Source organism: Chelon labrosus (genome assembly GCF_963514085.1).
Source record: "Chelon labrosus genome assembly, chromosome: 10".
Classification (NCBI taxonomy): Eukaryota; Metazoa; Chordata; class Actinopteri; order Mugiliformes; family Mugilidae; genus Chelon; species Chelon labrosus.
Window position 1 is genome coordinate 9,420,289 of NC_140360.1, and position 15,497 is coordinate 9,435,785.

The 15,497-nt window shown below is 43.2% G+C and overlaps 2 protein-coding genes across 4 annotated transcripts in view; one reads left to right on the top strand and one right to left on the bottom strand.

The window, feature by feature from the left end:
* The first annotated feature begins 377 nt into the window (after window positions 1–377).
* On the top strand, window positions 378–9,136 carry LOC311494244 (large neutral amino acids transporter small subunit 1-like). Of its 2 annotated transcripts, none has more exons than XM_084553190.1 (11): window positions 378–584; window positions 1,037–1,567; window positions 1,688–1,813; window positions 3,534–3,639; window positions 3,761–3,805; window positions 4,103–4,226; window positions 4,327–4,430; window positions 4,593–4,689; window positions 4,806–4,955; window positions 6,845–7,019; window positions 7,284–9,136. In XM_084553190.1, exons 1-11 carry the CDS (start codon window positions 509–511, stop codon window positions 7,358–7,360), a joined length of 1,611 nt encoding a protein of 536 aa, XP_084409316.1. In that variant the 5' UTR covers window positions 378–508; the 3' UTR covers window positions 7,361–9,136. The 2 variants fall into 2 exon arrangements, with proteins under 2 accessions (XP_084409316.1, XP_084409317.1); XM_084553191.1 differs by having other exon boundaries at window positions 1,040–1,567.
* Window positions 9,137–11,083: 1,947 nt separating this feature from the next.
* Window positions 11,084–15,497, bottom strand: part of LOC311494185 (thymocyte selection-associated high mobility group box protein TOX-like) — a 74,111-nt gene continuing 69,697 nt past the window's right edge. For both annotated transcript variants that reach the window (XM_084553097.1, XM_084553096.1), the window contains 3 exons: window positions 14,097–14,495; window positions 13,459–13,598; window positions 11,084–12,716 (listed from right to left, as the gene is read on the bottom strand). In XM_084553097.1, the coding sequence (XP_084409223.1) occupies window positions 12,674–12,716; window positions 13,459–13,598; window positions 14,097–14,495 (582 nt within the window). In that variant the 3' untranslated portion in view covers window positions 11,084–12,673. The remainder of the gene's footprint in view (window positions 12,717–13,458; window positions 13,599–14,096; window positions 14,496–15,497) is intronic.

The window sequence follows — 15,497 nt, forward strand, 5'->3', positions numbered from 1 at the left end:
GACACATACAGCTAGACATGCTGTATACCACAGGATTAGGCGGCACAGAAAGATTACAGCGTCACATGGTGGCCCCTCCAAATGGTGCCTTCCACTAACCTACTTCCCCCTCTGAGCTATCCCATCATCCATTTGGAGAAGGCGTAGGCTCACGCAGCAGCAGCAGCATCGCAAAGGTTCGGCTCCTCCCTGTTGTATCCTGGAAACAGATAGGGAGGGAGGGAGAGACGGAGAGGATCAGGGTCAGATGAATTCCAGTCTGAGTGACGGAGGCAGTGTGTGCACATGAAGAGGTGAATGTGTGTGTGTGTGCATGTGTGTGTGTGAGAGAGAGAGGACAAATAAGGGAGAGAGAGAGAGAGAGAGAGAGAGAGAGAGTGTGTGTGTGTGAGAGAAATAGATAGGCACGCAGGAGGAAGGAAGGGGACATAAAGAGAGGAAGTAAAAAAGAGGAGAGGGGGGGCAAGAGGAAAAAGACAAGACAAGAGGACTCACTTTGAGAAGGAAGATGGCTGAGCCGGAGCTGAAATCAAGAGGCAGCCGGGAGAGCGTTGCCAAGGCGGTGAGCCAGGAGAAGATGGGGGGTAGGTACAGTGCATGCTCACGCTCCTGTAAATACCACATGGTGCAAGGGCTGCGTTATTCCGCCATGCGCTCTGATGCAACACAGCCTGATGCAAGAGTAGAGGTTCAGAGTTGATGTGATTATAAGGGATGCTTCAGGCGTGTGTGACGGTAACAGGTGCCAGGGAGGGCAGGTGTGGGACACTGACAGATATTAAATGAAATTAAACTGTAAATGCGTGGATATGGTGCAGGGTTTATATTAAGATTAAGATGAGTCATTTTTAATGTCATTCTTGAGGAAACAGGCTAGTTCCTGTCATTTTGCCAGATCTCATCCAAAGGGAATCCGTCCTGGTCTTGCTTTCGGGTCCTAACAGGAAACTTAAGAACTGTTGATTTTCTGTTGTGCTAACCCAAACGTGAAACTCTCCTGTCTGATCTCCTTCTCCTGGTTTGCTGTCCTCTCCAGCAGCTGAAGCAGACCCAGGCCAAGATGGTCTCATTGTGGAGCAGCCGGAGTCCCCATCTACCCCCATGGTCTCTGCTCCCACTGCAACCAGCCCCACCGACAGCCCGCCTGCGAAAGAGAAGATCGAGCTCAAACGCAGCATCACCCTCTTCAACGGCGTGGGGATGATCATTGGCACCATCATCGGCTCGGGCATTTTCGTCACTCCGACAGGGGTGGTCAAGGAGGCCGGCTCAGCCGGGCTCTCCCTGATCGTGTGGTCCGTCTGCGGGGTGATATCCACCATGGGCGCCCTGTGTTACGCAGAGCTGGGCACAACCATCACTAAGTCTGGGGGGGACTACACTTACATCCTGGAGGTGTACGGCGAGCTGGCGGCCTTCCTGAAGCTGTGGGTGGAGATGCTCATCATACGGCCGTCGTCGCAGTACGTGGTGTCGCTGGTGTTTGCCACCTACCTGCTGAAGCCCCTCTACCCCAACTGCACTGTGCCCGACGGCGCCGCCAAGCTCATCGCCTGCCTGTGTCTTAGTGAGTATGAAGATGTTGTGGCTGTGGCTTCTGTGCATGCATAGAAAAAATACATTCTCTAAATAATTCCCCACGTGCTTATTTGATGCCTTCTGGTTTGTATCTCCCTTCCTCTTGTAGCCTCTCTGACATTTGTGAACTGCATCAGTGTGAGGGTGGCCACCAAGGTCCAGGACTTGTTCACGGCTTCCAAATTGCTAGCCCTCATCATCATCATCCTCTTTGGCTTCATTCAGATTTTCACAGGTGAGTAAGTAGCACTTCCTGCACGGACTCCGAGAACAACAAAGTCACTAAAAAAAATCATTACTTTTCAAAGTTTGTAGTTTGATTGAAGAGTAATTAGTACAACTTAATACAAGCTGATTGACAGTTTATTTCTGCACAATAGACAAGTTTCTATAAAATACAACTCACTGTTTATGGCTCAGCATCCACGTAAATTAAGAAAACACTGGCTTTTCTTCCCTTTAGCATTAAAGCAATCATCCCCAGTTTAAATCTTGACCATAATTCCTATTAATAAAACGTAAAATATAGATTTCTGATCCTGTGCTTTATGCTTTAGGCTTCAAACCTCAAACAGAAATAGTTTTTCCTCATGATGCGTCTGCGTGGAGTTTGTTGAGCCAACACACCTCCCATGTTTTCATGGTTGCTAATTGCAGTAACGACGCTAACGATACAGGAATTAAAACAACAGCATCCTGCAGACCTTATTCGAGGTATATTCTCACACCAGTTATCATCCTTTATCTTCACATTCCTGACGTACGCAGTATTCGACGCAGTATTTCTTTTGCCTCTAATGATCGGCAAACAGAGAGACTAACGCTAATGAGCCTAACGAAGCAGACTGCCCTCCTTTCAGTTTGTTAGCACAGTTGCTGCTGAGTCTGAACACAAGGCTCGCCTGTCTGCAGCCGTGTGATGGAGTCCGGGGCGAGTGTGCGGCCATGTGCATCTACGTGGGTGTAGTTTGGAGCTGAATATTGCTGAGCGTAATTAGTTTCGCTCTTGAGTCGTCTGCACAGCGTGCAACTAACAGAAATGATGGAACAGCTTTAGACAAAAAATAAATAAATAAAGGGGAATTTCAATTCATTTTGTAGGATATTGGCTTAAATTAATGCAGTTATATTCCATTTGATTGTCCTAACCATGTGAGGAGGCGGTCACTTCTTATTAACATGTGCAGGAAACCTCTCCGTCTTCAATAAAAGGAGATTTTTCTCGACGCTTTCCATAATTTGTAGCGGCCTAGTCACGCCATTCAAAATGAAACAGCGCGGGAAGCCAGTGTGGCCATCAAATGCTCCATGCTACATCTGCTGCACCCCCCACCCCTTCTTTTTTTTTTTTTTTTTTTTTGCAAGGCCACACCCACCACCATTGTGCTCTACACTGCGTTGCCATGGAAACTAGGCGGCGAAAGCTTGCCGGCTGTTGTCACAGTGTGGTCTTTCAGAGAGAAGGAGAGAAGGACCGAGTGAGAAAATAATGTGCGCGTAATGAGCCTCTCTGAAAGGACAGCCATTACCATCTGAATGGGACAGGTAGAGGACAGTAGGCTGGACTAAGACCTTAAAAACTATTTAACACGCACACACACACTTCAGTGGCTTCCCTCACTCATGAGCCTCTGGATTTGTCAGGTGCAGCTATGGATGACTGAAGTTTGCTCCTCAAAAAATATTTTTGCCCATTCAAATGTCAGCCGGGCCGTGTGACCGTGCATCAGAGGAGACGCCCGGACACGCTGGATGCTGGCTGAAAATGTCAAACATGTCAGAAGCGCAGGCAGCTGTAGACTGGCCTTGGTTCGAGAAATAGAAATAAAAAAAAATAATCTGCGGCGGCTCTTAACGAGAAGCCACCTCTATAACGTCTTCATGAGTTGCCAGGGAGACGAATCTTCCTCTTCCAGCCGTCTTATCTTTCTCTGTGTGTGTGTTTGTGTGTGCAGGTGATGTGCCGTACCTGACACCGGAGAAATCGTTTGAAGGCAGCAAATTCGGAGTTGACAATATTGTCTTGGCGCTGTACAGCGGCCTCTTCGCCTTCGGAGGCTGGTGAGGCAATTGCGGCCTATTTTGATGCAATCTCAGCCCTGAAATAATAATAATAAAAAAAGATTCATGCTACATTTATGGTGCGATATAAACTAATTCCAGGCTTTTATTGTATTTCCAGGAATTACCTGAATTACGTTACAGAGGAGATGATCGATCCTGAGAGGTGACTTAAATGTGATGAAGGTTGTTTTGTACCGACTCTTCTGTCAATATATGCCCGCAGCATGTCTCAGATAAATGCACGGATCGTATTCTTGCATTTAATTGAACTGCGGCTATTTTATTCACACACTGTCTGAAATGTGACATTTTACAGATAAGCATGCAACACTTACATGCATGACATAACACATCGACTATATATATGTGGAATTGTCACATTTAGCATGAAACTGAATAAAAAATTCTGTCACTAATCTCTGCTGTATCTTCAAATAACCTTTGACCTTTCCCTCCAAAGGAACCTGCCCTTGTCCATCATCATATCCATGCCCATAGTGACGGTGGTGTACGTTCTGACCAACCTGGCCTACTTCACCACCATCTCTCCTGAAGTCATGGTCGAGTCCGAGGCCGTGGCCGTGGTGAGCAACACAATTCGTGTTTAACTTGGACGTCCAGATCGGTTGTTTTGTCATAAAATGTGAACCGCCCGTGTGTGTGTGTGATTTTTACGTTTCTCAGAGTTTTGGCGAGTACCATCTTGGCGTGATGTCCTGGCTGATTCCCGTCTTCGTGGGCCTGTCCTGCTTCGGAGCCGTCAACGGATCTCTCTTCACCTCAGCGCGGTGCGTGCTAAATAATAAAACTGAATAATGGCAGCGCTTTGTGCCAGGAGGGGAAGGGGAGGAGGTCGCCCCAAAATCGGAGGCTGTTGTTGGTGGGAAATTTTTTATATAGGCCAGCTATTCATTGCAAAAATCACAGCTGAAGAGCCTTTTCTCTTGCAGCTTGTTCTATGCTGGAGCTCGAGAGGGTCAGCTCCCTGCTGCTCTGGGACTGGTCCACACGGACCTGTTCACACCAGTGCCGTCCCTCATCTTCACAGTAAGGCCGAAGCTACTTGCTGTTATCATGTAAAGTTAGTCCAATGACATGTTGTAGGGCTGGGACTATGTGTGAAAGACTAACACCTTCTTGTCTTCTTTTCTCGTTTGCATTAGTGTTGTCTGTCCATGTTGTACGCCCTGTCCCAGGACATCTTCTCCGTCATCAACCTCTTCAGCTTCTTCACCTGGCTGTGCGTCGGTATGGCCATCGCCGGCATGCTCTGGTTGCGCTTCACCAAGCCCGACCTCAGAAGGCCCATCAAGGTATAGAAGGCACACGTCTGAAAAACTTGGTACATGCTTGTGAGAACATTTCTCACAACCACAGCCAGTTTCATTGTCTGCCCAAAACATCAACATGACTCCTGGTTTCATAACCAGCCTCCACTATTTTTTTTTTTTTTTTAATGAAAGCGCCATTGTATTGCCGCTCTTGTTATTGAATGGAAGTGGAACCACACTGTGTTTCCATGATAGGAGGGAGTGGTGTTTGACCGAATACGTGGCTCTTTGTTTCTCTTTCATCGTGGGAATATTACCTTGGCTCACCGAGGTCTTTCATCTGTCCTCCGAGACGGACCGGTGCACTCAGCCCATTTATTTCCTAAGATAAACTACTGACAGCAAATAAACAGAGCTCCCTTCTTTATATGTAAACCATTCATGAAACAGTTTCTTAGGTCTAAATTCAGAGTTCCTGTCGGGACATACAATCAAATCGTCCTCATCGGATCATGATGTTCAGCTAGTGAGCATGTGATTTCTGAAAAAAAGTTTCAGCGGATTAAAATCTTATTGTACCTGAATGCAAAATGAAATAAGAAGTATGCCAAAAGTGTGAGTTACATTATTAAGTAAAAGCCCAAATGTAGAAACTGTACCAACAGATTTAAGAACCAAATATAAATGTATTCCTAATTTAAGATGGGTCATTTCAGACTAATGCATCCTCTAATAACAATATTGATTAGCTGATCTGTACATCACTCTAATGTTACAGTCGATAAGCATTCAGCATACTGCTAGCTAGATGGAACATCCACCCAGGGATAAATAAAGTGGTATCTTGAAGGCGCCATTGCACAATCCTTCTGTTTTATTAATCAGTAACTAAAGTTAATACAAGTAAGAAGTACAGTACGTCCTTCTTGTTGTTGAGTAGTATAAAGTGACTACTCTAGTGCACATGCACCGATCAGCCACAACATTAAAACCACTGACAGGAGAAGTAAATAACATTGACCATTTTGTGACAATTCAGTGTTCTGCTGGGAAACTTTTGGACCTGGTATTCATTCATGTGGATGTTACTTAGACATGTAGCACCCACCTAGACCAGACCAGGCACCCCCGCCCCATAGCAATGACACTCCTTGATGGCAGCAGTCATCCGCAGCAGGATGCAGCCTGACACAGACACACACACAAAAACGGTTTAGGAACAACTCAAAAAAAAAAAAAAAAAGCCTGGCTTCAAAATTCACTAGATCCCAAACTGATCAAGTATCTGTGGGATGATCCACAGCGGCCCCTCTCCTCAACCCATAGGACCCAAAGACCCCCACTAACAACATCCTGCATTATAAATATTTAGGATTTAGTTTAGAAGATAGTCTATTAGACTACAGACAGATAGTCCTGCAAAAGTTGTGTAGAACATTTGGCTCAAATATTACAAATTGGAATCTGTTTAAAAAAAAAACAGAAAAATAAATCATTATAAAATCTAGCATGCTGTCTACATTACATGATGCATATGTAATGTGTTCTCATGCTGCTTCCAACAACCGTTTAAGGAAAGGAAACCACAAGGCATAGTCTTCATCTATAAGGCCTCGCTATCTAGACTTCCAAGATATTTAGTTCAAATTTTATGAAGTTCACGGGATCAGACCACAGGAGATATTGATTGACTTTAGGAGCTCTTTACATAACACTAAACTAGGGTTTCCGGTATTGTCATCGGACCACACCAAGACTAGAACTACGTTTTGTGTTTTGCTGCTATGAATGTTCACATGAAGCTGTTGTATCTCCTGCAAATGATCTCAAAGAAACTTCCTGACTAAATAAAATACAGTGCTCTCAGTTGATGATGGTATAGTTCTACTCTCTTCCTTATACATATATATATTTATATCTTCCCTCTGCAGGTGTACCTGTTCATCCCAGTGACTTTTGTGGTGGGCTGCGTCTTCATGATCTGCGTGTCCTTCTGGGCAGCTCCGTTCGAGTGCCTGATCGGCACCGGCATTATTCTCACAGGCATCCCGGCCTACCTACTGGGCTACAAGTGGAAGAAACCCCGTGTGGTGAAGAAGATGCTGGGTGAGTGAGGCTTTTATTTTTTTAATAGTATCTTTGTCTGTTTATTCAGGCCAGGCCTGGAGAAGCATTCATTACAGCGCGTTGTGAAACTCACGTGAAAACATCTGCTCCAGCGGCGCAGCCGTGGGCACTGATACCGGTTCCCTTTGTTTATGTAGTCGGCGTGAAAGAATCTGCCAATGTGATGTTTAATAAAATCCTCCAGCACGACCTGGCCAAAGTAAACAGACGACGCAGCTAACGTGACGAGTTGTTTCTCCTCAGAAATCTTCACGATGTTCTGTCAGAAGATCTTCATGTCTGTTCCTGAAGAGAGGGAGCAACATGAGGCGGCTGAGTAACGCTGGAAAAAAACTGAACGAAGACGAGAGACTGAGTCAATATTTTTCTCTGAACATTCTCGCAATGTTTACATTCATTCACTTGTGGTTTGGCTTTTTATTTTTTTTTATTTTTTACTATTATTCATCCGGTAGCCGTGGAACAATTTCATATTTACTCACATGAGTGGCCTGGTGAGATGGATAAAGGAGGTTTTATGTGAAATTTTAATATCAAAAGGTCCGAAGATCTTGGCCCAGATTTGACATTTAGACATTTTTTTTTTACTGCTTTTTAGTCTAAATGGATTTGACTATTATGTCTCCCTGTAGAGGTGGAACAAGCGTAAATGTTGCAGTCAGGCTTTATTCTGTGACAAACTGTTGTGAGCACATAATTAAGCGTATACTGCAAACACAAAATGAGAAGCTGCACGTGATGTACTCTAGTGGCCTGAAGCGTACCGTTTTATTGTTCACCTGAAGTGTACAAATGAGTAGTTTAGATTTATTTGCATTTAACAGGACTAACAACCAAAACTACACATAGTTTACAGATTTCTAGACGGTCAGGCGTGGAAGAGGAAGGCGTTGACTAGAATAGCACTGATTCCATTAAACTCTTATGCTTACTAATACTTGTGTAAATTAGAATTGATTTTCATATTTTTTTTGTATTGATTTGTAAAAAAAAATGAATCTGCAGCACTATCTGAAAGCACAAAACAGTGTTTGTAATGTTTTCTTAAGATGTGTCGCCGTGAAGCAGGCCTCGTATCCTTTCATTCTGATATTAAACCACGTCAGGGGTCCCTCTGTGCTCGATGAACTCGCGATAACGACAGACACCAGCACCTCTGCTCGTTGGGGATCTGAAGACCTGTGCAGATATCATTGTAGTGCTCGTATTAGGAGTTAGTGTTTGTATTGAATGTGTTTGTTTGCTGTGCCCCGGCTGTACCAGTGCTGATATTTCTTTTTCTTTTATTGTCACTACAAGACCAAAACGAATGTTGCAACTTTTTAGACACAGGCTTGCTTTTCATTTATTTTATTTTACTTTATTTTTTACAGGAAATGTATAAAAATTTGACTTTTAAACTGGATATCTGAGGATTTTTCCAAAGTTACTGCAAGCATTCGTCACACTCCATTTAAGACCGTGCGCACACACACACACAAAAAGAAGAAGTAGTTGTGTAGGTTCCCTTTAAACAGCAGCCACTCTATTCTGAATGTGCTCTACAGGGTATTGTCAAATCATCTGGCAACGCATATATGCTTAAAACTGAACAATAATACATATTGCTTGAAAGGTAAACAAATAAAGTGCAGTGCAGTAAAATAAGTGCCATTGTTCCCACATTAATGGAGCTGACTCCCTCAGACTTCCCTTTTATATAATGGTACAACGGAACAAAGGAAACGGGAAGTTTAAGGAACATTCATTAACATATAAAGGCAAAAGAAGGCACATTTGAAATCAGCACTTAAAGCATCTAATGTTCACAGTTTTTCTAGCATAGTGCACCTTTTCCCATTTTAGATATCAATCTGCAATATCCGAATAGATGCAAGCACAGCTACGAAGAGCACAAGGAGGAATTCTATTTAGCCGGTGTGAAGGTAAATGGTTTCTGCAGGCCTCATCTTATATTTTAATGTCACGCACAACATACTGTTATCTGTCTCTGTGTATTACTGTAAGTATAAATGGATAATGCATCTGTAAGACACTTGATGGGTTTACCTAATGAACAAAGAATTTAAAATTGAGATTACCTATTGTGATTGTTGTATGTCCGTGACCATGGCAGGTACATGTAACAATAATAATAATAATAAAAAATATTTTGTTGAAAGTGTGTTAGTATTTGTCTTTTCATAAGCACACAGACAAACAAACAAACAGAAGCTTTGCTAAGAGTGAGATTAACGCCTCTTGACTCCTCTCTGCTGTGGTGGCTTTTTATATTAGTGTCAGTGAACAAAAGGGCCAGCTGCAGCCTTTTTTTCTTGCAGAACAAGGCACCTTTAAAGGCAAGATAAGTTGGATCCAAATGAGGATGTTTCGCAAGCAACAATTTCTCTCTCTCAAAAAAAAAATAAATAAATAAAAAATGTCGGCCTTATCGTCTCAGCCATCAAGTGTCTGGGGAGTGGTGCGTGCCGAGCACTCAGCCTTTGTTGTTTGCCTTGTCTTGTTTGTTGGCTGTCAGACAGTGATGCTGGCGATGCCCGTGCGCTGTCAGGAGAGCTCATATCCTGTCTGAGGAGGAAATGAGAGGGGTCTGATGGCTGCTGATGGAGCGGGCGTCAGAGATGTGCTTGGCGCAATATTAGTGATGGGAGATTGGACAGGCAACGAGACAATATTGCGCAAGAGAGAGTGTGCTGACAGATGGGAAGGTATGAAAATAGAAGGGGAGTAATCCAGGTTTTAACATAAATCAAAAGTCTGACAAAGTTGTCTTTTAGCAGCTTGGATCATTTTCTTCTTCTTGACATGTTAAAACAAACATTTGCAAACAAATAAAACATATATGGGTTTATTTAATAGGAGATTCATTATCGTCAGTATTAGTTATCACCAGCAGATGGCGACAGAGGAGCATGATAAAGTGGATGGCAAAGCAGCAGAGAGACCCTCCATGCTTCTGTAATCAAGCTGCTTTATATAAAGCTCAGAGCAGCATCTGTATTTAAATTAAATGTGTGTGCTTGGTTTTTATGTTCACACCTAGAAATATCTACTACCCAAGAAACACATTTGCAGGGCTTGAAACAAAGGCAGTCTCTCTGTGCGTCCCTAACAACGCAGAGGTATTTGACTGTCTTATTAAATAATTATTTATTTAGAATTAAGCTTCACCAACAGTCTGAGTCACTGGGCTGTATTTAAATGAGCTTTATGTCTTTGAATAGAGAAGCGAGAAAAAAAAAAAAACTAGTGTGATTTATGAATCAGCTCTAGGGGGCGCTGTGTCATCATCATCATCATCACGAAGGGAGAAGGAGGGGGGGAGAGAGAGAGAGAGAGAGAGAGAGAGAGAGAGAGAGAGAGAGAGAGAGAGGGCTGAGGGGGAGGGATGATAGATTCCATTTCTATTCTACCTTTAATCCAACTGTGAAATTCATAACTAAAAGGCAGTTCTTTTTTTTATTTTTTTCTCTTCTCAGGTAGTTTTCTGAAAGCCTGTGTACTGCTGCATCAACTCTGAGTTTCATCATCACACCTTCACCTGAAAAACATGGCCTGCAGGCAAGAAAAAAACAAACAAAAAAAAGAAATGTTGCTTGATATAATATATTGATTTAGCTGGAGTTTTTTATTTATTTTTTTTTTAAAAAAGAGGAAGGTTAAAGTTCTTTAAGTGAAGCTACACTCGTCACCTAATGAGCCATTTGACAGCAGTCACATTAACTGCTGCAACATCAAAGATAATTCCCCTAATTAACCTCAGACACATGCAGAGGATGAGGGGGTGGGTGGGTGGGTGGGTGGCGGGGCGGGGGGGGAGGCCGGGATGCAAAGTTGTGTTTATGGGCTGCTGCAGCTATCAGGAGCTGCTCGCCAAGAGACCTAATGAATCCGTTAGGGCGATCAGAATGAGCAGAGACGTGCACGTTTCCACTTTAAACATTTTATTACAGACAAAAGAAAAAACAAAAAAAAGAAGTGTTTGTGACACAAAAAAATGAATCTAATGCCGGCGTCATCAGCGGATGCACCGACAACAATTTCTGAAAAAATATTTATTAATCTAATAATCATGTTGTTTAATCAATAATAATAATAATAATAATAATAATAATAATAATGCACCCTGATGAAAATAAGCCAAAATGTTACTTCATATCATTCATAAATAGATGTGAAACCTGCAACCAAATTAAATAGAATGACCATATTGTAAAACATATGATATCCAACAAAAACAAAAAAAAATGGGTCCTCTCGTCACTGGCTTTACAAATTAAAGAAGTACATTTGGCAGGTTTATTCACAAACTTAAAATATCTACCCCCCATGACCGCTCCTCTGAAATGCAAATCCTGCTACAGTGAAAAAAAAAAACAAAAAACAAAAACAAAGGAACAAAATATCTTAAGAATTTTTTTTCTTCACAAAAAAAGATAAAGATGAGTTAAACACAATTTCTAAAACACCTAATAAAACTAGTCAAAAACTTTTAAAACCCACTGTTATGTTTTTTTCTTTAGTAACATTTCACATTTAGCAACTTTTTTTTTTTTTTTTTTTATTTATTTTTTTATTCACCTGTACAAGTGGTGGTTGGGACTAAGGGGTGGCGGGCGGGCGGGGTGGCGGGGTTACCGGTGGGGTGGGCGGTCCTTACTGACCGAGAGAGGGAGGAGCTAAAAAGGAGAGGTTTCAATCTTTGACCCCCTACAGTTCTGCGACGTCCTGAGGTCATGTGAAGAGAGGGGACGCTCCCTATCAGAGCTCCGCCAGCTGGAGGAGGAAATTGAGCATCTTTCGGTCGTTGCGCTTCCCCTCTTAATCGGAGAGATTCAAGACCGGTGAACACAGTTTCAACACGAGTTTTAGTGTGTGTATTCCCTCACTGAATCCGCCTGCACAAAAGTCACATAACCAAACAAAAAGGATGTTTAAAAAAAAAAAGCAAGGGACTGCAGCTAAATACACACATAAAGAGGGATTCCATTTTGGTGATATTTACAATCACTCTGTGATAAATAAAGGAAACGAGGGAGTCCTTTACTAAGGGCGAGGATGATTTACAAATGTGTTTGTGGCTATACCTTCATTAAAATGTTTTGCTTTCACTCAGTCGGGGTGTTTCAGTCTGTCCTGAAGTACATCCACCCCTGATGAGGTGACTATATTCTAGTATCTTGCATTAGCTGTTCTACCCAAGACCCCTACGCTTTGAGTATGCTTTGAGCATTTCACCTCCCCAACAAGGGCAGTCCATGGCAAACACAGAGTAATGGAGTGAAAAATTCAAAACAAAATGAGAAGACATTTTTATTTCTTTTTTGGTCTTCATTTCCAGTATGTTGGCATGAGCTTAGAGCTCGCTGCCCCCCTCAAGAAATGGAAAGTTCGCTGATAAGGAGGAAAAAAAAAACAACAACAAAAAAAAAAAAAAGCAAGAGAAGTGCCTCGGGCTTCTGGCCGATCTAAGTGCTTGGCAAATAGGTGATGTTACTGTAGCAGTCTTTGGGATTTCGAAATCCGTCAGAACGAAAAAAGAAAAACAAAATGGTGTAGAAGCAGAGACATCGATGATGTTGTTGTTATGTTAGAAAGCTCCCTGGAGTCTGACATTTGGAGGTCTTTCAACTTCAAGTGAGGTAGAGAGGCTTGTCCCGAGCTCCCATGCCGCTGCTAAGGAAGACAATGAAAACTGTATTAATGTACGCCCGGATATACATTTCTCCAGGAGATGTCTGCGAGATAATGAAATATTTATCAAGTGAGGCCTAGCACAGAGAGCAGCTCCAAAACAAACGAACAAAAAAAAAAGCTGCAGAGAAACGACAGACGTCAATAAGCATGAAGTCGAAACAGTGATTTGAGGCGAGGGGAGGGGGGGGTGAAGGTTTAAGCAAAGACTCAATCGGCTTCAAAGAGCATCAAACGTGATTTGACCCAGACGTGATCTCATTTGACATACAGATGAATCAGCTCTAAACACAAGGAGATGCCGACTTCCAGCTCCGACTAGCAACACCGAGTTTCAGGTGAGAGACAAAACATTCCCCTTGTACCTGCTTGACTAGCTTGATTCAATAAGGCAATGTGTGCTGAGCGAAACACAGGGAAACTTAATTGGATGTCACACTTTTCCCGAGCTCGGTAATAGCATTGTTCTACTGCTGCATTACTCATTTCAATTTCAAGGAGATGCTTTGCTTTAGCAGGGAAATTGCAGTTTATGATTAATACTGTCGGAGTCTCTGAGTGTGAAAGTGAAGTGGTTTAGAGTTACTCATTTGGAAAATGAGTAAGTGTCAGACAGCTATTTAGTATTCTCAACAATCACATGTCTTGGATTGCACTTATAGAAGGACAGAATCTTTTTTCTTTCTGACCAGATTCTCAGGCAAACCGGTTATGATGAGCTCACCTGCAATGGTTGGGTCCACAGTCCCTGTTGCAGTACTCGCTATCCCAGTCGGGGTTCTGGCCGTGCACTGGATTGGGGGCCCCTGGAGACTGTGAGCCCCCGACGCTGTTCTGGTAATCAGCCTGAATATGGGAGAATCCCTGTAGATCAGAGAAGAGGAGAAGACGTTATATGATCTTAGCCTTGCTATGGGCAGCCATTAGAGTTTGCTGAGCCATGACGCCGTGTAAGGCCAAATGTTGTCAGTTGCTCCTGAAAGATATAGCTTTTCTTTTTTTTTATAAAAGAAATATATATATATATATATCTTTCTCCATTTGCTCTCATTGCCGGGTTAAAATGGTTCTCACAATCACACTTCTTACTGTGACATGACACCCTGCTGCTGGATTGGAGACATTATGGACTCAGGGAAAAGGGGAGAAAATAGTTGGTTTGCCAATAAATGGGTAACTCTTTTAGAAGTTAAAAGAGTGATTGAGGCCTGTTATCTTACAGCCTGAAAGCCGATTTACGCTGCCTGCAAAATTCTTGCAGGGAAAATTGGTCTGGAGTCACTGGAGTTGATAATATTTGTTTTTTTGTCTCTTATAAAGTATGGGATATTGTGTAAAAATTTTAAGAATGGCTAGACCTACCTGTTGGCCGAGAGGAGGGGAGTGCAGAGGCGCCTGGAGCCCCATTTGGTGTGAGATGATTGGCTGCGACTGCTGCATGCGGATTGGCTGGTTGAGCAGGGAGCTCTGGTGCAGGGAGAGCTGAGCGTGCGGGTGCAGAGGCGGGCTAATCTGGAAGGGTGCTGGGGGAGAGGCACTCATGCTGGGCGGGAGCATCTGGGACTGGCTGAGGGTCTGGGCCAGGGTGTGGCGAGGCGGGCCGCCGTAGCTCTGGAGGTCTGACAGGGGGAAGGAGCCCGGCGGGCCCAGGTAAGGTGAGGAGGGCTGAGGGGGCACGCTGTACAGGGGCTGCTTCGGGGGCAGCAGGTGGGATGGCTGGCTGGTCTGCTGGGCACTTTTTGGTTCGGGGTCGTTGTATGTCTATGGAAAAAAAGAGAACAGAAGAAGACAAAAAGCGCTCCATTAATGACATGAAACCTGAAAGCTTCATCAGTCACAAACAAACTAACCAGGTGGTGTCTGCTTGTTACAACACTGCAGGGTTTTCCCAAAGTCCTGGGAATTATTTTCTGTATTTACATCTGTTGGACAGTCTTTTAAAGCAGCAGTTTGGCACATGTGCTTATTTGCTCTTGCAGTAATGACGAGAAGATTATGACAGCCATGCTAGCTGTCTTCCCTATTTTTAGTTTATATGCTAAGATATGCTAAGATACCCTAGCTGTCCTGTGGCTGCACCATTATCTTTAACAGGTACTTTTGATCTAATTCTAAACTGAATAGGCCTATCTCTTTAGGGTTAGGGTTAAATATCTAATCATTCACGCCATAGACAATATAAAGATGGACTACGGAGCAGCTTATCTAAAGTGAAGCCAAAACAAGTAGAGCTCCCCCTGGTGACTGGCTGCAGTATAGGTCATAAGCTCCGCCCCCTCCATGTTAGTGGATGGGAATTTTTCAAGCATAGTTTCTGTCATTTTGGATATTTAATATAATAGTGATGCATGCTCAAGTGTCCCTCTTTCTGATAAGTTTCGTTTTAGTTATTTGACGCTATAGAAACAGGATGTGACCTCATGATGACTACCAGTTGCCAGGGCAACCCCAAAGGACCATGACAATAGGAAAAAGTAAATGAATAAATAACTACAGTGTATAATCCAATATTTCTTTGTAACTGGTGGAGGTAGAGCAGAGTGCGGTATTAGTTAAACAAAAACTCGAGTGAGTCTGGAGGAAGTGTGAGCGGGCCATTGGCGACACGTTGTTCCACTCTCGGACCATACTGCGCAGACTCTGACTCCAAACTCACAAGATGGCGCTGCCCGTATCCCCGGGACACTTGCGTCAATTTGGCCAAAGCAAGGAGGTGGGATGGACGCATTGTCCATATTTATATACAGCCTATGATTCACCCCC